This window comes from Heptranchias perlo, chromosome 15, assembly GCF_035084215.1.
Source record: "Heptranchias perlo isolate sHepPer1 chromosome 15, sHepPer1.hap1, whole genome shotgun sequence".
Taxonomy (NCBI): Eukaryota; Metazoa; Chordata; class Chondrichthyes; order Hexanchiformes; family Hexanchidae; genus Heptranchias; species Heptranchias perlo.
Genome location: NC_090339.1, coordinates 24,346,029 through 24,368,318, shown reverse-complemented (window position 1 = coordinate 24,368,318; position 22,290 = coordinate 24,346,029). Strand labels below are relative to the sequence as shown.

General features: G+C 44.3%; 1 protein-coding gene across 3 annotated transcripts in view; it reads right to left on the bottom strand.

Annotated features, from left to right (window-relative positions):
• The window catches only part of pof1b (POF1B actin binding protein), a 95,221-nt gene extending 75,080 nt beyond the window's left edge, over nt 1–20,141 (bottom strand). Inside the window, exons 1-2 of one of the 3 annotated variants that reach the window (XM_067996901.1) lie at nt 19,699–20,141; nt 878–997 (exon numbers count right to left, since the gene is read on the bottom strand). In XM_067996901.1, the coding sequence (XP_067853002.1) occupies nt 878–997; nt 19,699–19,902 (324 nt within the window). In that variant the 5' untranslated portion in view covers nt 19,903–20,141. The remainder of the gene's footprint in view (nt 1–877; nt 998–19,698) is intronic. The other 2 variants (XM_067996900.1, XM_067996902.1) reach the window with 2 other exon arrangements.
• Nucleotides 20,142–22,290: the final 2,149 nt, after the last annotated feature.

Below are 22,290 nucleotides of genomic sequence, written 5' to 3'. Positions count from 1 at the left end.
TGAACACAATACTGCAGATGAAGTCTAACCAGTGTTTTATAAAGGTTTAGCATAACTTCCTTGCTTTTGTACTCTATGCTTCTATTAATAAAGCCAAGGATCCAATATGCTTTTTTTAACAGCCTTCTCCACTTGTCCTGTCACCTTCAAAGATTTGTGTACATACACCCCCAGGTCTATCTGTTCCTGCACCCCCTTTAAAATTGTACCATTTAGTTTATATTGCCTCTCCTCATTCTTCCTACCAAAATGTATCACTTCACACTTCTCTGCGTTAAATTCATCTGCCATGTGTCTGCCCATTTCACCAGTCTGTCTATGTCCTCCTAAAGTATGTTACTATCATCCACATTATTAACTACATTTGAGTTTTGTGTCATCTGCAAACTTTGAAATTATACCCTGTATACCCATGCGAGGTTAACATAATATATTTGAGATGTATCCCAATACATGATCAGCTAGCTGAGAATGGCTTCGCACTGACTATTCATCGAAAGTATTCAGTCATAATCATCCCGATCTTTTTCTTCCTATATCCCTCTATTAATAAAGCCAAGGATCCAATATGCTTTTTTAATAGCCTTCTCCACTTGTCCTGTCACCTTCAAAGATTTGTGTACATACACCCCCAGGTCTCTGTTCCTGCACCCCCTTTAAAATTGTACCATTTAGTTTATATTGCCTCACCTCATTCTTCCTACCAAAATGTATCACTTCACACTTCTCTGCATTAAATTCATCTGCCATGTGTCTGCCCATTTCACCAGTCTGCCTATGTCCTCCTAAAGTCTGTTACTATCATCCACATTATTCACTACATTTGAGTTTTGTGAAAGTATGGTAATATTACATATTACAGTGCAATTGCCCATACCTGGATGGGGCCTTGCACATGCAATACTGTTGTGCGACTGGGTTCATACAAGACATTGTTCCCCCAGGTAACACTTGAGCCTTTTGTGCTTGGAGATCGTCTGAATTCTTGTTGACCATCCTGTATCAGAAAGAAACATCAACTTAAGTCCTGAATTAGTCAGGATATCTTTCTTAGCAACATTTCACAGATAGACAAGTGTTCAATCCTATCAGCCTCGTTTCAATGAAAGCTTAAAAGATTTATATTTAGCCAAATTTATAGCCAAATATTTGACTCTGTGACCATTTTAAGTGACATCTGCAGGGTAAAATCCCCTTTTAGTTACTTGCATGGGAGTGCAGTACTGCCTTTATATCTTAACATAAGGCATGGTTTGAAATGCAGCTTTTTAATATGCATTTTGAACAGGAGTCATTAACCTCAGGCTGAGGATGTTGTTACATTAAAAACAGGCAAATTATTAATCTTGCCATCTGAAAATAAACGTTACTATGGGAAAGAAGAGATTTCACCAAATTTAAAGATCCTAACTATCATATAAATTTATAATAGCATTAAATGATGACAATGCGTTCAGAGGAAGTCAAGTTAATTTGTTTATATAATAAATGTAGACTATGTAAGTCGCCACAGCACCTCTGGGCAACACCAATACATTGATGCAGTGTGACGAAAGAATTTGCATTTATACAGTTCTTTTCACGTCCTCAGGACATCAAAAAGTGCTTCAGAGTCAATGAATTACTTTTGAAGTATAATCACTGTTGTTTTGTGGGCAAATGGAGCAGCCCAATTGTGTACAGAAATTAGATGAACGACCAGTTAATCTGTTTTGGTGGTGTTGAATAACAGATGAATATCAGCCAGGACACCCGAGGAACTCCCTGTTTCTCTTTGAAAAGGTGCTATGGGATCTTTTACATCCACCTGAACTATGAGGATTCCACCTGAGGATTCTCAACCCTCCCGCTTTGGGCGGCAGTCTACCGGAATGGGCGATTGGTCTCCCGAACGCTGTTGCTGGAGACTTGGGAGAAACGGTCCTTGTAAGCGTGGCTCATGTGACTTGCAACCAAACCATGCTGTCTAGGACCTGCTGATCTCCCCACTATTCAGAAATGTCACTTCATTAACAGTTGTGAGAACGATGGCATCAGGGCTATCGAAAATCGCCTGAAAACTCGGTGAGCTCTAAGAGACAAACTGGGGGGGGGGGGGGGGGGGGAGGGAGGAAGAGAAAGAGCACACAACACAAACTGGGGGAGGGAGAGGGGGAGGGGGCGCACAACACAAACTGGGGGAGGGGGGAAAGAGAGAGAGAGAGAGAGAGAGAGAGAAAGAGCGCAACACAAACTGGGGGAGGGAGGGAGAGAGAAAGAGCGCAACACAAACTGGGGGAGGGAGGGAGAGAGAGAGAAAGAGCGCAACACAAACTGGGGGAGGGAGGGAGAGAGAGAGAAAGAGCACAACACAAACTGGGGGAGGGAGGGAGAGAGAGAGAAAGAGCGCAACACAAACTGGGGGAGGGAGAGAGAGAGAAAGAGCGCAACACAAACTGGGGGAGGGAGGGAGAGAGAGAGAGAGAGAGAAAGAGCGCAACACAAACTGGGGGAGGAAGGGAGAAAGAGAAAGAGCGCAACACAAATTGGGGGAGGGAGGGAGAAAGAGAAAGAGCGCAACACAAATTGGGGGAGTGATATAGAGCGCAACACAAACTGGGGGAGGGGGTGAGAGAACGAGCGCAAGCAACACAAACTGGGGGAGGGAGCGAGTGCAAGCGACACAAACTGAGGGAGGGAGAGAAAGAGCGCAACACTAATTGGGGGAGTGAGAGAGCAAGTGTAAGCGACACAAACTGGGGGAGGGAGGGAGCGAGAGTAACACCATCTAGGGGAGGGAGCGAGTCCGAGCAACACAAACTGTGGGAGGGAGCAAGCAAGAGTAACACAAACTGTGGGAGGGAGCAAGCAAGAGTAACACAAACTGTGGGAGGGAGCAAGCAAGAGTAACACAAACTGTGGGAGGGAGCAAGCAAGAGTAACACAAACTGTGGGAGGGAGCAAGCAAGAGTAACACAAACTGGGGATGGGGGGAGGGAGAGTAACACAAACTGGGGATGGGGGGAGGGAGAGTAACACAAACTCAGGGAGGAAGAGGGAGAGCAGCACAAACTGAAGGGAGAGTTCATGTCGGCTTGTGATGTGCACTGTTGTATAGTGTGTTTTATTATGGGAGTCAGGCAGTTTTGGTGCTCTCTGAGGACTGAGCCTCACCTCCCTGAAGCTGGGCTTCAGTGGTGGGATGTGGAAGTCAGTGAATTGAACTAGTTTTGGTTTTGGTTTTATTTATTATTTTTACAACTTGCTGTGTATTGTAAAAAGCCATAACAATTTACGAAAACTTTAGTTAGAAGTTACTTCTCTCAATGATGTCTTTGTTGAATTAGTGGTATTTACTTGGTGTTTCTCATCGCAGTTGATGCTGTAGAAACTTCACAGAAGTAGTTTTTACTTAAACATTACTTATCCATAAATATTTCTATTCTTTTGTGTTCTTTCTTTGATTTATAAATTATGTTATTCATCTTCTATGGCTTGGTGATACAGAGACACTCAACTAAGGTATATTCAGTAACATTTGCAAACAGTGGGCAAATGTCATATGATTAAGCATCACATGAACAGTGTCACATTATCAAATGTCACATGATCAAATCTCCAGGAATACATCAAACCAGAGTTGGCAACTAAAGGAGGTGCTTACGTGCCAGCTGAGGTAATATCTCATGTGAACAGGCCGATGAGGCCTCCATTTAACCTCTCATCTAAGAGAGGAAACTTCTGACAATGTAGCATTTCCACAGCACTACACTGAAGTCTCAGCTTAGATTAGGTGCTCAAGGAGTAGGTCTTGCACCCACAATCTTCTGACTCAGCCAAGAGAGTGCTTCCAACTCAACCAAGCTGACACTTGCTGAAAGCTGAACATTATAACAGCAACTTGCATTGAAATAGTGCTTTTAACGTAGAAAAACATCGCAAGGTGCTTCACAGAAGTGGAATCAGACAAAAATTGGTGCCAAAGAAGATATTAAGAGGGGTGACTAAAAGTTTGCTCAAAAAGGTGAGTTTTAAGAAGGGTCTTAAATGTCAGTGAGGTGTCAGTTTGGGCTTGGTTTAACAGTTCATGTGAAAGTCTGCACCTCCCACAATAAAGCATTCCTCAGTGCTGCAGTGAAGGGTTAGCCTGGATTAGGTGCTCAGGTCTGCAGTGGGACTTGAAGCCATAACCTTCTGAGTTTGAGAGGAGAGTGCCACCAACAGAATGAAGCTGCATTTGTTAAGTAGGAACAAACGTTTAAAATATAAAGTGGTTAATTTGAAAATGATAAATGGAGAGGATTGTCGATAAAATGGAGCAAATACCCATCCCTGTATAGATTAAAACAATGCAACATCCATGTGCATTGAAGGGTCCAAACTTCTGAAACAAAATGCACCAAATAATGACTTATGATTCACTGGGGATCCCATCTCCTCCTTCCCCCACAGAAAATAAATCTTGGCCCCGATATTACCAGGGAGGCCAGATGACAGCTGGGGGAGCGACTGGGCGCGTGGGTAATCTGCCCAGTGAAATCGGTCCGTTCCCAACCCCCGATCGCGGGTAAATTGAAGCCACTTACCGTGGCTTCCGGGTTTCCCGTTGTCAACCTGCGCAGCAGGTGGACTGCGCACCCGCATCACAGGCTGTCAGCTGGAGGAGCCCTATTTAAAGGGGCAGTCCTCCAATGCTGCTCCTGCAGCAAACAACCAAAAGTACAGCATGGAACAGACCAGGGGAAAGGCTGCTCCCAGATTTAACGATGCCTCATTCCAGGATGGGGTGAGGAGGAGGAGAGATATTTTCTACCCAGCGGACGGGAGGAAGTGGCCTGTCGCTGCCACCAAGAAGGCCTGGCTTGAGGTGGCAGAGGAGGTCACCAGCAGCAGCAGCATCACCCGCACATGGATCCAGTGCAGGCAGCGCTCCAATGACCTGACTAGGTCAGCCAAAGTGAGTACACTTACTCATTCTCCTACACTCCGTCTTCCACATCACCGCCCCCACCCCACAACTCCATCTGCACTGCCAACACAACTCTATCATCACTCCTCACACCCACTCAAATCTCATCCTCAACTTACCTGTACTTACTCACCTCCCCAGTACTCATCCCACCACTACCACTCAACCCAATCCTCATACAATGTCCTGGCTCTGTCTCATACTCACCCTCTGATGCGTCTCTTTCACGGTCAGCCTCACCCAAACCAATGCTTTCAGTGGTTGGCCACGTCACCATCCCTCACTCACGCCTCTCTACTTTCTCCCCTTCATAGGAGGAGAGCCCAAAATGCACGGGAGAGGGCGAAGCCGCAGCTCAATGTGGATAAGTGGAGTGCACTTAGGGCACGCTGGCGAAAGGTGGCCAGGAAAATCAACCCCTGCATTACATGTACATTGTAACTGGACAGGAGGGAAAGAGAGATTTATTTTTCCAATCACCAATACAGGGTAGAGTTCTGGCCATTCGTTGGTGTCTGCAGTTAATTTATTCCAAGGTACTCAGTGTGTTAGACAATGGGAACTGTTTCCAGTCAATAATACAGCATAATGGTACATTGAGGAATTCCATGGACTGCAGGGCAGGATCTGTCTCTAATGTCAGGATTATGTCTATGCGCATTGGGAAATTTCATTTTGAATCAAACAGCAGTTGGGCCTGCACTGTTTGAGAATCAACCAATAATTACAATGTCACAGCAAGTTTTTGTTTACTTAATTTAAAAATTATAAGCATAATTTTGAAACAACCAACAATTTGCTCCTGAGAACAAAAGGAAATGGAGGAAGATTAGTGCCTGTGTTGGCTTCAATTTAATGGTTGACAACAGCAGTACAATTTGCACCTGTTCCTCCGTATGATTCTCGGGACAGGTTGGAAATGTTCTTCTGGACCTTGAAAAAGGAAACATGAAAGGGTGATTTCATTTGATCTGAGCTCAGCCTGCGGGTCATTGAAGGACACACTATGTTCATATGGCTCTAGCCTCCATTTTCCATCACAAAATCCTGTCAGGGAAGTCTTTGATGAATTGTTTTGAAATGTCTCTCTTCTCAGGAACTCCAGTGGTTCAGCATGGGCTCCCATAAATACTTCTGAATCATTGAGGATGCCTCGCCTGAGCCAATGAGCTCAATTTTAAAATGGAACTGCGGGTGCGTTGGGGGCGGGGGCTACGAAAATCAGGAAAATAAGGTGCGGGAAATGAACCCGGCTCTAACACACTGACTTCCGCAACTCACAAAGACGTATCTGGGTGCGCACGCCATTCCCAAAACCGGTGGGACGATATTTAAAGAAGCAAATGTGCCTCATTGAGGTACTTAAGGTACTTTATTTCTTACATATTAGGTAGTTAAAACGATTTTCAACTTACCTGGGCGGCTTTCCCACGGCTTCCAATTTATGCCTGGTGAAACCAAGCGTGAAGGGCCGGATCAGGCAAAAGTAAAGTAAATAAATGAAATAAAATAACATTTCACGACGTTAAAAAAAAAAAAGCCTATCTTTGAAACTATGTCACCTGCAACCCCTGCTCCAACGTCCGATGTCTCCCTCTCCGATGTGTTGGCCAGATGTCTCCACCCTTCGGATGTCACCCTCTCCAATGTCTCCCCACCCCATGTCACCCTCTCCAATATCTCTCCGAGGTCTCCCCCACCCTCCTGCTCCAATGTCCGATGCCCCCCCCCCCACTCTCTCTTCCAGCTGTGTGTGTGTGTGTGTGTGTGTGTGTGTGTGTGTCTCTCTCTCTCTCTCTCTCTCTCTCTCTCCGTGCTACCCCCCCACCTCAGCGTTGCAGCTCCTGTCAGCAGCCAGCCTGTCAATCAGGCTGGCTGCTGGGCGCAAAACCTGGAAACAAGATTAATGAGCATCAATTACTTTGCATTCACGTGGGAAAAGGTAAGTTTTTATTTTTCAGGTTTGTGTGGCCCATTGGCCCACCCCCCCACCGCCACCCTTTTAAAATTGAGCCCATTAAGTCGGGTGACCAAACATAATGTTAAGTTACAAGACCTCGTGACCTCCATGCTGTTTTCATCCAAGTGCAACAACAAGCAAACGAGGTTTAAATGGATCTGTTGGAAAAAGTATGATTTGAAATCTTTTTCACACTTGGCTAAGTTTCCAAACACACCTGCACATCTTCAGACTTGGCCTCAAAGAGTGGTTGAATCCTGATTATGATTTTGATTAGAAAGAGTCTGATCAAAATGGTGTTTGTGTTGAACTGATTTAAGTGCTTAGACAGGCATGACAGCACCTCAAGCTTTAGCACCTCATTATTCTCTGTTTCCCATCAGACAAAGCATTGCACTTGTCCAGAAGATTTTTCTGCAATAGGGGGAACTCCAATTGTAATGTTCCCCAGAGCAGCTGGGCAACTGCAGTGGTATAAAGCAGACATGGAAGCAATCTGCTCACCAGGGTGTCTGTCAGCTGCAGGTACAAAGCCAGTAATGATTTTCAAAGCTCTTCGAAGAAGGCAGCACGGTGACTTTCTGACACTCTTGTATAATAAGGATGAGAGGTGTGAGCAGTACAATCCCAGTCAGACTAGGGCCAGCATACCTCCCCATTGCTCTGGCCAGCAAAATAACCCACTTGTGGTACTTGTGTGGGCTCATCACCTGGTCCCAGCCTCCACTTTCCATCATGAAATTTACCACTTCTTCATTCTTTGCTCGACCCAGAATGGCCGTTAGTCTTCCACGCAGTTTACATAGATATCTCTGCTTCTAGATGTTTGAGGGTCCGCTGGGAATTCTCTCTATTTCGATTCACAGGGAACAAAACCCTTAGGCAGACTGAATGGCCTACTACTGTTCCTATTGCAACCAGAAGATTGGATGCAGATTCCTGGCCTTCAGCATATAGTCCTGTTAACTTACTCATCCACAGTGAAGCCAGAGATAATATTCTGAGTTAGTGCTTGACTAATCTGATCAAGGAGGTTCTTAATAATCATGATTATGCTCTCCAATATTACACTCTGCAGCTGGCAGCATTGTTACATTGAGTTTACAGCACAGAAACAGGCCATTGGGCTCAACTGGTTTATACCAGCGTTTATGGTCCACGCGAGCCTCCTCCCTCCCTACTTCACGTAACCCTATCAGCATACCCTTATATTCCTTTCTCCCTCGTGTGCTCATCTAGCTTCCCCTTAAATGCATCTATGCTATTTGCCTCAACTACTCCCTGTGGTAATGCGTTCCACATTCTTACCACTCTTTGGGTAAAGAAGTTTCTCCTGAATTCCCTATTGGATTTATTAGTGTGGTAGGACAAATAGTTATGGCAGATCGTAACACTATTTCTGGGTGGTGATATCCCAGTTTATGTAGGGTGTTTGATATCTTCTGCTGAGAACTTTTATCTTCATCAGCAGTCATCTCCACGAAGGCAACTGAGAATGAGTTCACGTTGCCATATATTTTAGGAATCTTTCCACATTCTTAGACTCAAAGGCTAAAATTGCTCACTTCAGTACTGGAGATTATTACTTCACTCTCACTAAGGACCTGTTCTTTCAGAATTGAAAACCTGAGCTATCTGATATACTCTAAAACAGCTCAGTCTTGCTTGTTGCTGAAAGTTCTAACTGCTGCTCTTCAATCTGAAAAAAACTTCTCTACTTTTTAACCAAATACTTTTTGTGGCTAATAATCAATTGAAGACTGTCTTCATTGACTCACTCAGTCTGAAATCAAATCTCTCCTTGGAAGACTCTCTATCTTTACTCTCTGACTGTTCTTTCTCTCCAGTGATTAACACCGTTGCTTTACACAGCATTTTCAATCCGCTCTCCAGTCATTTTCCCAGATTTAGACACATTTGAGGAACTCTTTTTTTTAAGCTCTCCTTGTTTTTCTCACACTTGCAAATACGCATTTTGTGCCACTTTGCTGTTTTATGTCCACCCCTCGTGTCTTTAGGTTATGATTTTCATTGTGAAGCCAGGTGACATAAACCAGAAGACAGGTGATATGGGCCCTGTGTTGCATGTCCATATAAATCCTGACAGCTGTTTGTGGCAGTTTAAGGTACTGGTGAGGATTATGGCACAGACCGGAGATACAGAACATACTGACAAGGCAACAATTGCCAGTCATATTGATTGCATAGCTGTTTGTTCCTAATATAGACCCTACTGCACCACAGGCTTTCAAAGCAGTTGTGCTAAAATATGTAGAAATGGGATCGTAAGACAGGCATTTCTAGTAAAATGCACCAAAATTGAGATGTTCATGTGACTCAAATCAATTTTAAATACATGACAAACAAAAGATCTGCCCTCACACGCCCTTTCATAAGTTAGAATGTAGAAGCATAATTTCCAGCCCCTGGCAATATGGAGGAACAATAAGGGTCCTTCACTCCAGTGGGGTAGTCCCAAATAATATGGAAAAAGTCAGGTGCCATTTGTATTTGTCTAGAAAGGGTGATTTATAACTCTCAAACAACACAATTGTGGTTTGTATGTACAGTACATTACAGTCTAAACAAATGATTCCCCCTGTTTTTATTTGTATGCTTACAGGAAGTAAACTCTGGAGACTGAAGCTGCTCATGATGTTGTGAGGAAATTGCTGTGACATTAGAAAAAATACCCTGTTTTATTATGTAAAATGGAATCTTGAGTTTTGGAACCTAAAATTACAGAGAACATTCGAGGGCCAATTTTCCTCTGCTCTTCCCTCCCCACCCAACCCCAAGTATGTCTATTTTTGTGGCACAAAACAGAGGAAAAATAGACACAGACCCATTACACAAGGTCTCTGCTCCGATTGAGTTCCCATTGTACTTCACACCCTACTTCTCCTTTGATCACTTCATCTTGTTTCACCCCTCTCGCAATTAAAATATGAAACAAATCATATTTCATTTCATGGATCAAATAGAAATGCTCCAGTAGTGATTAGAAGGCTGCATGACAGTGCGCACTCAACTGTTCCATGGCACCCAGCAGCCGAGAAAAAATTTGCCAAGAAATCGGCTCCACTCAATTTCCAGTGTAAATTTAGAGTATGCAAATACATTCTGGAGTAGCCCCCCTTGTGAGGAAATGCATTGCCTCCATTCTACAGCTTTCTTGACCGTGCACAAGATTTAAAATCAGGAAGGAGTGGAAGATTTACATTCTCCGACTCGACGTAGCTTCTATTTAACAGACAAATCATTTCTCCAGTACCTTACCCTTTAAGCTCACTAACATCAGAAAAATAAGTTCCAAACTAGACATTGTGTACAGATTGGTTAACAGATACCTTTTTCCTTTTGAAATCAATTCTAGATGAGGTGTGCTGTCAGCAGGGATTTTTTTTTAAAAAGAATAATCCAGCTCAATCAGCATGCATCTGCCACTGTCTACTTCAAACATGTAGAGCTTTACACAGGAAGCTTTAGAAGAGCATTTTTGGGGTTGATAATAATGATTGTAAAACAAAGACTATGGGACACAAATATAGCTAAATGCAAGACATAAAGTATTTTCCCCATCAGTTCTAAGCAGCTAATCTTTTAAGAAAGTGAGAGATGGAAGGAGGACAGAAAAAAAAGAGAAAAGGGAAAAAGTGAAGGGTGGGAGAGTGAGAGAAACAGAAGGTAAGGAGAGCATGTTAAAAACAAGTGAAGAGACAGAACGTTTTTACAGACTTAGAAAACATCCATCTTTTTAGTTAGAGGGGTTTGAGAGATTCAGTCAGCTGTAAAAAGTTTTGAGAATTACTGAATTGGATTATTTTGCTTATACTTATTGCCAAGGATTACGCATTGAATCAGTGAGCTGTGACCAAACATGGGCTTAAAAAATAAGAAAAAAAAACTTGAATTTACAGGACATCCCAAAGTGCTTCGCAGCCAATTAATTATTTTTGAAGTGTAGTTGCTGTTGTTGTGTAGACAAGTGCAGAAATACAGCAAGGTCCCACAAACAGCAATAAAAATGATCGGTTAATAAGAACATAAGAAATAGGAGCAGGAGTAGGCCATACATCCCCTCGAGTCTGCTCTGCCATTCAATAAGATCATGGCTGATCTTCCACTTCAATGCCGCTTTCTTGCCCTATTCCCCTTTTCCTTGATTCCCTTAGTGTCCAAAAATCTATCAATCTCAGTCTTGAATATACTCAACAACTGAGCATCCACAGCCCTCTGGGGTAGAGAATTCCAATGATTCACAATCCTCTGAGTGACGAAATGTCTCCTCATCTCAGTCCTAAATGGCTGACCCCTTATCCTGAGACTATGCCCCCTAGTTCTAGACTCTCCAGCCAGAGGAAACAGCCTCACAGCATCTAACCTATCAAGCCCTCTCAGAATCTTATATGTTTCAATGAGATCACCTCTCATTCTTCTAAACTCCTGAGAATATAGGCCCATCCTACTCAATCTCTCCTTATAGGACAACCCTCTCATCCCAGGAATCAATCTAGTGAACCTTCAGCACCGCCTCTAAGGCAAGTATATCCTTCCTTCGATAAGGAAACCAAAACTGTACACAGTACTTCAGGCGTGGTCTCACCAAAGTCCTGTACAATTGCAGCAAATCTTTCTTACTCTTGTACTCCATCCTCCTTGCAATAAAGGCTATCATACCATTTGACTTCCTAATTGCTTGCTGTACCTGCATGTTAACTTTCTGTGTTTTGTGTACAAGGACACCCAAATCCCTCTAACCACCAACATTTAATAGTTTCTCACCATTTAAAAAATATTCTGGTTTTTCTATTCTTCTTCCCAAAGTGAATAACCTCTCATTTCCCCACATTATACTCCATCTGCCACCTTCTTGCCCACTCACTTAACCTGTCCATATCCCTTTGTAGACACTTTGTGTCCTCCTCACAGCTTGCTTTCCCACTTAGCGTTGTATAGTCAGCAAATTTGGATACATTACACTCAGTCTCTTCAATAAAGTCATTAATATGGATTGTAAATAGCTGAGGCCCAAGCACTGATCCTTGCGGCACCCCACTAATTAAAGCCTGCCAACCTGAAAATGACCCTTTTATTCCTACTCCCTATTTTCTGTCCTTTAACCAATCCTCTATCTGCGCTAATATATTACCCCCAACCCCATGAGCTTTAAATGATTATCTGTTTTGATGGTGCTGGTTGAGGAATAAATGTTGGCCACCCATATTCAAACTGGCACCCTGTCAGGGCAGCAGGAGTGCTACTCTATATTAAACTACTGGTAATTAAAACAGGTTCAAAAATTATACCGCTTTTGATAAATGAAGGTGGGGGAAAACACCTTAATGAGCAGACCATCTATCAGGGAAATAAGACACCTTTGTGTATCTCTTTTCCCACTGTGAGACTGACTAGCCCATTGGCATTGTAAAACATCTACATTCATTGGACTGGATCTACTGCTTTCAGATACACACTTATGCCCACGCACAAATAATTGGTGGAAACTGGTTTTGTACCTATAATTCTTAGCCTGTCTCAGTATTTGAACTAGAGCCAGGATTTTCTTGAAAGTTACATTGTGTGCTTAAAGATATCATATCTGCAAATAATCTTTCTAATTCTGGACTTTGTACAAAACACATTTCATCAAATATCATAGAACATATACAAGTTCTTGTTGACAGATTTTCCATAGAAGCAAAAGGTGATTATTCATTTCATTAAAAAGTTCCTTGAATACATTCGAGGCATGTACTTTACTTTAAAAGTTGCTGGTGAATAAATTCCTCCAAGCTGCTCCTGATCTGCTGGCGTTACTCCGCTGGAAGTTCCGGTGAAGTAAGAGCGGGAGCAGATCGGAGGAATTTCCCGGCCAGTGTCTCCATTACGATGAGTAAGTCCATTACTAAATCCTTATGATTTTACCAACAACCACCTACTTTGAACACGTATGAGGCAAGTACTTTATATTCAAAATTATTGGGGAAGAAATCAGAATGCATTGCACCTGTTTTTTGGGCGTAAAATGGGCACAAAGCATACCAATTTAGCTGTGAGGTGACCTGTGCCCAATATGTGCAGGTTTTGGGCCCGCTGCCAAATTCGATGGTTCCATTCCTGTCACGGGCCTAAATCTAGGCCCCCTGAATATGTAAATTAGGAGCCTACAGCCTGTTAAAGGACCCCTTTGACAAACTGGTCACCCAATGAGGCATCAGGCCTGCTCTGCTCAAGATTCTTCCGCGACCTCCAACAACCAGAGGTAAGTTTTTGAAATGTTGTTTTCAAAAAACACTTTCCTATGGAGCCAGGAGGAGCAGGAGTGCTCCCCGACTTCACACCCAACTCCCGGGACTTACTCGAGGGCCTCTGCCGCAAGGCAGGCACCCGAAATTGGTATCTCCCATGGGGCGAGCTGCCAGTGGAGGCATGACCAGTGCCGGAAGCTCACCCCGAGTATGTAGATGAGGCCCGAGGATCAATTTTTAAATCAATCCTTGGGCCTCTTGTTTCTGGTGCGCGTTGCGCCTGTGAACAGCCCCTGACTGATTTATACCCCTTTGTCTCCTTCAAGATTTGTACGGCCATTACTAAATCCTTATGATCGCAACAACAGCAAATTGTATTTTTGTACCGTCTTTAACATAATAAACTGTCCGAAGGCACTTCACAAAGGAGGCAGCTGATACCAAACAGCAGTAGAAGAGTTAAGGAAAGAACTTGCATTTATATAGTGCTTTTCATAGCCTCAAGATATCCCAAAGTGCTTTACAGCCAATGAAGTACTTCTGAAGTGTAGTCACATTTGTAATGTAGGGAAATATAGTAGCCAATTTGTACACAGCAAGGTCCCACAAACAGCAATTAAATAAATGATCATATAATCTGTTTTAATGGTGTTGGTTGAAGGATAAATGTTTGCCATGACACCAGGAGAACTCCCCTGCTGTTCTTTGAATAGTGTCCTGGGATCTTTTACACCCACCTGAAAGGACAGATGGGGCCTCGCTTTAACTGAAGTGTCAGCCTAGATCTTGTGCTCAAGTCTCTAGAGTGGGACTTAAACCCACAACTTTCTGACTCAGAGGTAAGAGTGCTACCACTAAGCCACGGCTAACACCTAACATGAAAAACTCCGCTCTTTGATGGCTGTAAAGTTTAAATTAGTTCACCTCAGCTAAATTCATTTTAGTGGGTGTGAATCTATAACACAAAACTACCTGAAATCTTGGGGTGAATTGGTCTTGAACGTACACTTTCAGTCAGAGAGGGCACAAGGATGGCTGGGTAGAAAACAGAAGTATCACATTGGCACATGAAGGGGTGACACCACACTGGCACATGAAGGGATGTTCTGAGATTGAATTTAAGACGCATTGTTGGGTATAACAGGAGATGCTTTACTCTATATCTAATCCAGGCTACAACTGACCTGGGAGTACTCGATGAAGTGGAAGACTGTTCAATTTATTAGTGCTGACATCCTTCAACTTGATGGGCACAATATTTATCCTCCCCACAAAATAATCATCCCGGTTTTGATTTGATTATTAAAATATTTCATCCTTGGCTCAGTGGTAACATTCTCACCTGAGTTAGAAGGCTGTGGGTTCAAGCTGGACTTCAGAGACTTGAGCACATAATTTAGGCTGGCATTCTAGTGCAATACTGAGGGAATGCTGCACTATCAGAGGTGCCGTCTTTCGGATGAGACATTAAGCCGAGGCCCCATCTGCCCTCTCAGGTAGATGTAAAAGATCCCATGGCACTATTTCGAAAAGAACAGGGGACGTCTCCCCAGTATCCTGGCAAATATATATCCCTCAACCAACACCTGAAAACAGATTATCTGGTCATTATCTCATTGCTACTTGTGGCACCTTGTTGTGCTCAGATTGGCAGCCATGTTTCCTACATTACAATAGTAGCTACACTTCAAAAGTGCTTAATTGGCTGTAAAGTGCTTTGGGATGTCCTTAAGTTGTGAAAGGCGCTGTACAAATGCAAATTCTTTCTTTCTCTCCTTGTTGGCCTCCTTGCCTCCCCTACCTCATACCTTGGTTTCCACTCACTATCCACCAGCCTGTAAAGTAAGTATTTGTTGTTGCTAAAGAAATGTTTATTTAAGCACAAAATTCCTTTTGATGCATAGTTGAAGGAAACATGAGCATTAGAAGTTAAACAGATAAGCATCATCTGTTCTGCCCATATATCAAAATGAAAATTGTTTCATGAAAATCAGCTACCATGGGTGTTAACTCGTGGGCAGAATGGTGCAGAGACTTTCTTTAAATCTGCTGAAAATACATTAAAGCCTTGAGCAAGTTGGGCTAAAGGTGTGGAAAGAGATTACATAGAATTAACAACACAGAAATAGGCCATTCAGCCCAACTGGTCTGTGCCAGTGTTCATGCTCCACACGAGCCTCCTCCCACTTTATCTGCATATCCTTCTATTCCTTTCTCCCTCATGTACTTATCTAGTTTCCCCTTAATGGCATCTATGCTATTCGTTATGGGTGCTGTCTTATTTTCACAACTGATAAAAATGTTTCATAAATAAAAACAGAAAGTTCTGAAAATGCACAACAGGTTGCTTGTCTGCTGAAGTGTCACACTGAAACATTAATCTATCTTTCCCTTTCAGCTGTTGGTTGATCTGCTGTGCACGTCCAAACATTGATGCTTTTCCTTCAGATTTCCAGCATTCACTCTTTTTCTTCCTATCTCTATAATGTAAGGAATCTTACAACACCAGGTTATAGTCCAACAAATTTATTTTAAAATCATAAGCTTTCGGAGATTATCCCCTTCGTCAGATGAATGAGTGAAAAGGTTCTCAAATCGCATATCTTATACTATGTTGGGACAGCATCACACCAATCAAAAGGTGTCGTTGTTATTCAAACAGGCCAGTCACGGAGAACAGCACGTCCCAGTACACTGGATATACATTGTGTCGATTACACAGGCAGGCAGAAAGAAACTCAAAATGGCAGAGAGAGAGAGAGAGAATATTAAAAAACATATAATTTTTTCCCCCTTTTTGCTGGTGGGGTCACGTGTAGCGTGACATGAACCCAAGATCCCAGTTGAGGCCGTCCTCATGGGTGCGGAACTTGGCTATCAACTTCTGCTCGACGATTTTGGTTTGTCGTGTGTCTCGAAGGCCACCTTGGAGAACGCTTACCCGAAGATCGGTGGCTGAATGTCCTTGACTGCTAAAGTGTTCCCCGACTGGGAGGGAACCCTCCTGTCTGGCGATTGTTGCGCGGTGTCCGTTCATCCGTTGTCGCAGTGTCTGCATGGTCTCGCCAATGTACCATGCTCCCGGGGCATCCTTTCCTGCAACGTATGAGGTAGACAACGTTGGCAGAGTCACAGGAGTATGAACCATGTACCTGGTGGGTGGTGTCCTCTCGTGTGATGGTGGTATCCGTGTCGATGATCTGGCATGTCTTGCAGAGGTTGCCGTGGCAGGGTTGTGCGGTGTCGTGGACGCTGTTCTCCTGAAAACTGGGTAACTTGCTGCGAACGATGGTCTGTTTGAGGTTGGGTGGCTGTTTAAAGGCGAGCAGTGGAGGCGTGGGGATGGCCTTAGCGAGGTGTTCGTCGTCATCGATGACATGTTGAAGGCTGCGGAGAACGTGGTGTAGTTTCTCCGCTCCAGGGAAGTACTGGACGACGAAGGGTACTCTGTTGGTTGCGTCCCGTGTTTGTCTTCTGAGGAGGTCTATGCGATTCTTCGCTGTGGCCCGTCGGAACTGTCGATCGACAAGTCGAGCGTCATATCCCGTTCTTACGAGGGCGTCTTTCAGCGTCTGTAGGTGTCCATCGCGTTCCTCCTCGTCTGAGCAGATCCTGTGTATTCGTAGGGCCTGTCCATAGGGGATGGCCTCTTTGACGTGGTTGGGGTGGAAGCTGGAAAAGTGGAGCATCGTGAGGTTGTCCGTGGGCTTGCGGTAGAGTGAGGTGCTGAGGTGCCCGTCTTTGATGGAGATTTGTGTGTCCAAGAAAGAAACCGATTCTGAGGAGTAGTCCATGGTGAGTTTGATGGTGGGATGGAACTTGTTGATGTTATCGTGTAGTCTCTTCAGTGATTCTTCGCCGTGGGTCCATAGGAAGAAAATGTCGTCGATGTATCTGGTGTATAGCGTTGGTTGGAGGTCCTGTGCAGTGAAGAAGTCGTGCTCGAACTTGTGCATAAAAATGTTGGCGTATTGGGGTGCGAATTTGGTCCCCATGGCTGTTCCGTGTGTTTGGGTAAAGAACTGGTTATCGAAGGTGAAGACATTGTGATCCAGGATGAAGCGGATGAGTTGTATTTAAGAAAGAAGGCTACCGTAACTGTTCTGGTTCCAATGAATGTTCTAACATGTTTTTGTGCTGAGACAGGGATAGAGCTGATTAAAGCAGAACTTGAACCCAAGTATTTGGATCCCTAATTTAAGCAACATGCACACTGGAATAATAAAAATAAATTACTCAACATTCAACAACTAATTTTTTTTTTATTCATGAAAAAGAGCTTTACTCTCAGCTACAGGTAGTAAATCCAAAAAAGGGAAAATAAATATTATTTTGATATTGTCGAGAAGCTAAGTCATCAGGTTAAGTAAACAGGCCAGACTGGATAGAGCAGGAAAGCGGAGAAACATGAAATAAACAGAATAAAAATGGCTCCTTTTACTATCACAATAAAGCTCTTAGCTGGAGGTTTAAAAAAAGAGATTGGAAATGGAGCTACAACACACTAGCTGGCCTGAGAGTTTCTTTCTACGTCAAAGTGATTCAATAACGTAGATTTTCTGAGCCCTTGCCTGTAGCAAGATAACTCACCCACCGTACAGCATGTATCAGAAATCAAAGGATGGACAAATCACAGGCAACATACCTGCAATTTCACAATACACGTTGGTGTTGAGAGGACTTAGATATCGACCCTAATACATCTATTCCCCCAGATACTTAAGGAATACGTATTCAATAATTAATTAAAAAAAGAACAAAATTGAGTGCTGCAATGCATAGGTCCTGATCAGTATTGGTGTGCAGTACCACATTTGCTCAACTATGCTCATTTTCCAAAGCTAATGCCAGTGTTTTGTCAAAGAAGATTAAATATTTCCATTTATTTACTCATTATAGAGCAGAATAAAGATTTTTTTTTAAAAGTGAGTTTTTTTTTTAAGAGGAGATGTCACTTTCAGCATAATCAGCAGCAGAGCAAGATCTCTCTATTCTACTCCAATAAAATGCCTACTACAAAAGGGCATCACCAATCACATCATCCTGACTTTTTTTTCCCCCTATAACTTTATGGCCTCTCAGGAGTAAGACTAATTTACAGCGAATTGTGGCCAATCTTCTCGTGTGAGCCTGTAAACACTAGAAACTGGATGGAGACTACCCAAGGTCTGTTCACTTAGAACTGTGACAGTAAGCAGGGGAAACTCCTATCCTTCCAGCCTGGGCCCGATTCAGACTAAAGCCCACAGGTGAAGGAATGTGGCGCCCAGTCCCTAAAACATGTTCATAGAGATGGGGGATGACCAGGCCGTCGATACCAGGTGAAGCGGAGTACTAAAATTGAGACTGAAATGTAAAAACACCACTCGTGCACATCATCCCATGTTTTTCCGATTACATCACAGGGTTTTACAATTCAAATATTTCAGTAGATCCAGTGATGTTGCAATTTTAGAAGTGAATATACTGTACTTTAATGGGAGGGAGGGAGGGGGAGAAGAGGGTCAGGGTGGGGGAGAGGGGAGAAGAGGGTCAGGGTGGGGGAGAGGGGAGAAGAGGGTCAGGGTGGGGGAGAGGGGAGAAGAGGGTGGGGGAAAAGAGGGTCAAGGTTGGGGGGGGGGGAGAATAGTGGGGAAGGGTGTAAGGGAGTTGAGGAAGAAGAGAGTTGGGAGGATAGGGAGGGGAAGTGAGGAGGGGGGTGAGGGAGCGGGGAGCGGAGGAAGAGACTGGGGAGATGGGGAAAAAAGGGGAGATGGGGAAGAAGAAAAGGGGAGATGGGGAAGAAGAAAAGGGGAGATGGGGAAGAAGAAAGGGGAGATGGGGAAGAAGAAAGGGGAGATGGGGAAGAAGAAAGGGGAGATGGGGAAGAAGAAAGGGGAGATGGGGAAGAAGAAAGGGGAGATGGGGAAGAAGAAAGGGGAGATGGGGAAGAAGAAAGGGGAGATGGGGAAGAAGAAAGGGGAGATGGGGAAGAAGAAAGGGGAGATGGGGAAGAAGAAAGGGGAGATGGGGAAGAAGAAAGGGGAGATGGGGAAGAAGAAAGGGGAGATGGGGAAGAAGAAAGGGGGGGGGAAAGACAAGAATGTTGGGGGTGAAATAAAAAAAATTGGAGCTGGGTGAGTTACATTCAACCACCATTTATGATTATCAGCACAAATATAAACTGCGGACGAGACACCAAGGGATTGAGAAGCCACACACAAACATAGAGGTAAATCTACCAGTAACTTCACACTGAGAATTCAGACAATTGCAGCTCAAGTCTTATTCCTAGCTTCTTGCTGTCACTTCTGAAAACCAAGACTGTTTTAAAAATCTGTAGGGATGACCCAGTGCATGCATTAGTGTATTTTCTACGGATAGTTTAGGCCTTTGGACCCACCTGTATATAAATCTTAAATATTAATAAGTTAAATCCAGAACAATATGCTAAGCTAGTCTATTAGTAACTGATTATTTCTTTAAATGTACGAGTAAAAACTTTCATTAAAAAAAAGTTGTAATTCAACTGAATGCTGAATGTTGGAGATGTGACTCACCTGCCCAATGATCAGGGTGGTGGTCTGCGGGCTCACTCCATGCTGGAAGACAGTGTTGATGTCGGTGGGACTCCGGACAGCGAGGTACGATTTCTGTTCGTTGGTACCGAATACTGGATTTGGAGAGCTGGCGCATCGCATACTCTCGTAATAAGAGCTTTCCGAGGCTGTGGATGTACTTCCTGGCCGAAATCCCGATGACATGTTGGAAAATGAGCAGCCTGGGCTGAACACCGCACCGGCCACCTTGCGCAGGAGGAGAGCAGAGACCTGGCTGGTTGGTTGTGGTCGAATTGACCCGTCGAGCTCGATAGTCGGACCAGTACGCAAGTGAAACCTAACGCCGAAAGGGTGCGGAATGTTTAACTTTCAAAGGAATAGGCGTGCCCGAGCCCAGCCCTGTCAGACACACCTTCCCTGAGTGACAGCTCTCTGGCGACACCTCAGAGGGCGCTGCCAGCACATTCACAGCACGCCCTTCTCAATCCAGACAGGTCTTTAGAAAGGAAACGCTTCACTTGTTGTTAGGTTTGAACTTCCCTGATTTCTTGAGTGGTTGAAAGTCAACATCCCTGTGAATATTTTTCATGCGTTGAACTCCTGAATTTCTGTAAGTTTACGAGGTGAGCCTCTACCTCTCTCCTCCTTTGAGACGCTCCTTAAAACCTACCTCTTTGGCCAAGCTTTTGGTCACCTGTGGCTCGGTGTTAAATTTTGTCTGATTACACTCCTGCACATTGAGAAGTTTTACTGCATTAAAGGCGTTATATAAATGCAAGTTGTTGTTGCAAAGTTAATAAAACTCTAAATGCCTTTGACAACCCAACTTGCATAAACTGTTCAGATGTGTGGTGTTAAAGTGTAAAATATTCGTAGGCTGGTAGCACCTCGTGGGAGCAAAATAGAGAAAATAACATTAAAAAATTGTGATACTGATCTTCTAAGGGAAGATGATATGGATCTTCTAAGTTTATATAGGAAATGAAGTTACAATTTCTGGAGTGCCATAAATTGTTCATTTCGATCCAAGTCTCAGAGACTCATTTACATACTGCTGAGTATGCCAATTGGTGACCTGTAATATTAAAATATAAGGAGGAGGCCATGTTTATTGTATAACACCTAAATGACTAATTCAGCCTACTCCATTTACCCTCAAGCAGTTTATCAAAATTCCTGTTTATTTCATTGCGTATGCTCAGAGCACTTCTGTTTTCTTTGTATTTTGCACCACTGCACTATTTCACTCTGAGCCACTTAAACTAGAAAAATAATGTAGCACCTAGACTTTGGCATTAAAGTCGGATGAAAGTAATTCTGAGGCCAATATTGGACATTGAGTCAGCCAATGAAATCAATCTATATGGATGACGTCGCCGTCTTTTGCTCGGATCAGCTGTCGGTCCGCAGATTGATGAGCATCTGCGACCAGTTCGAACTGGCCTCGGGGGCCAGGGTAAATCGTAGCAAGAGCGAGGCCATGTTCTTTGGGAACTGGACCGACCGATCCTTTGTCCCCTTCACCGTCAGGTCGGATTACCTGAAGGTGCTGGGGATCTGGTTCGGGGGGGCCGGGGCGTGCACCAAAAACTGGGAGGAGCGTATCTCCAAGGTTAAGCAGAAACTTGGACTGTGGGATCAACGATCCCTCTCGATCGAGGGCAAGAACCTGGTCATCAGGTGCGAGGTGCTCTCGGTGTTGCTGTACGTGGCGCAGGTCTGGCCCATTCCTCGCTCCTGCGCCGCGACAGTCACCCGAGCCATCTTCCACTTTGTCTGGAGATCAAAAATGGACCGTGTCCGCAGGGTCACGATGTACAAATCTCCAGAGAAAGGGGGGAAAGGCGTGCCCAACGTGGCCCTCATCCTGATGGCCACCTTTGTGTGCGGCTGCATCAAGCTGTGCATAGACCCTCAGTACGCAAACACAAAGTGTCACTACGTGCTGAGGTTCTACCTGTCCCCGGTGTTGAGAAGGATGGGCCTGGCCACGCTGCCACGGAACGCTCCGTCCAGTTGGACCGTTCCGCCCCACCTGTCCTTCGTGGAAAGGTTTGTGCAGGAAAACACCTTTGACCACAAGGCGATCAGCAAGTGGTCCGCACGTAACGTCCTCGAGACCCTGCGGGAAAAGGAGATGGTGGATCCTGTCGGTTGGTTCCCCGAGCAGACTGTCAATGTCATTTGGCAGAACGCCTCATCGCCAGAGCTTTCAAACAAGCACCAAGACCTAGCTTGGCTGGTGGTGAGAAGGGCCCTTCCCGTCAGATCCTTCATGTACTCCCGGGCTCTCAGCGCCACCGCGCGCTGTCCCAGAGGAGGCTGCGGTGGAGACGAGACCGTCACCCATCTCCTTATGGAATGTGCCTTTGCAAAGAAGGTCTGGAGAGAGATGCAGTGGTATCTGTCCAGGTTCGTCCCGAGCAGTTCCGTAACACAGGTTTCTGTGCTCTACGGGCTGTTCCCGGGGACGCACACTGAGACGGACATCGGCTGCTGCTGGAAGACCATCAACTCGGTGAAAGACGCCCTTTGGTCTGCCCGAAACTTGCTGGTCTTCCAGCACAAGGAGCTGTCCTCGACCGAGTGTTG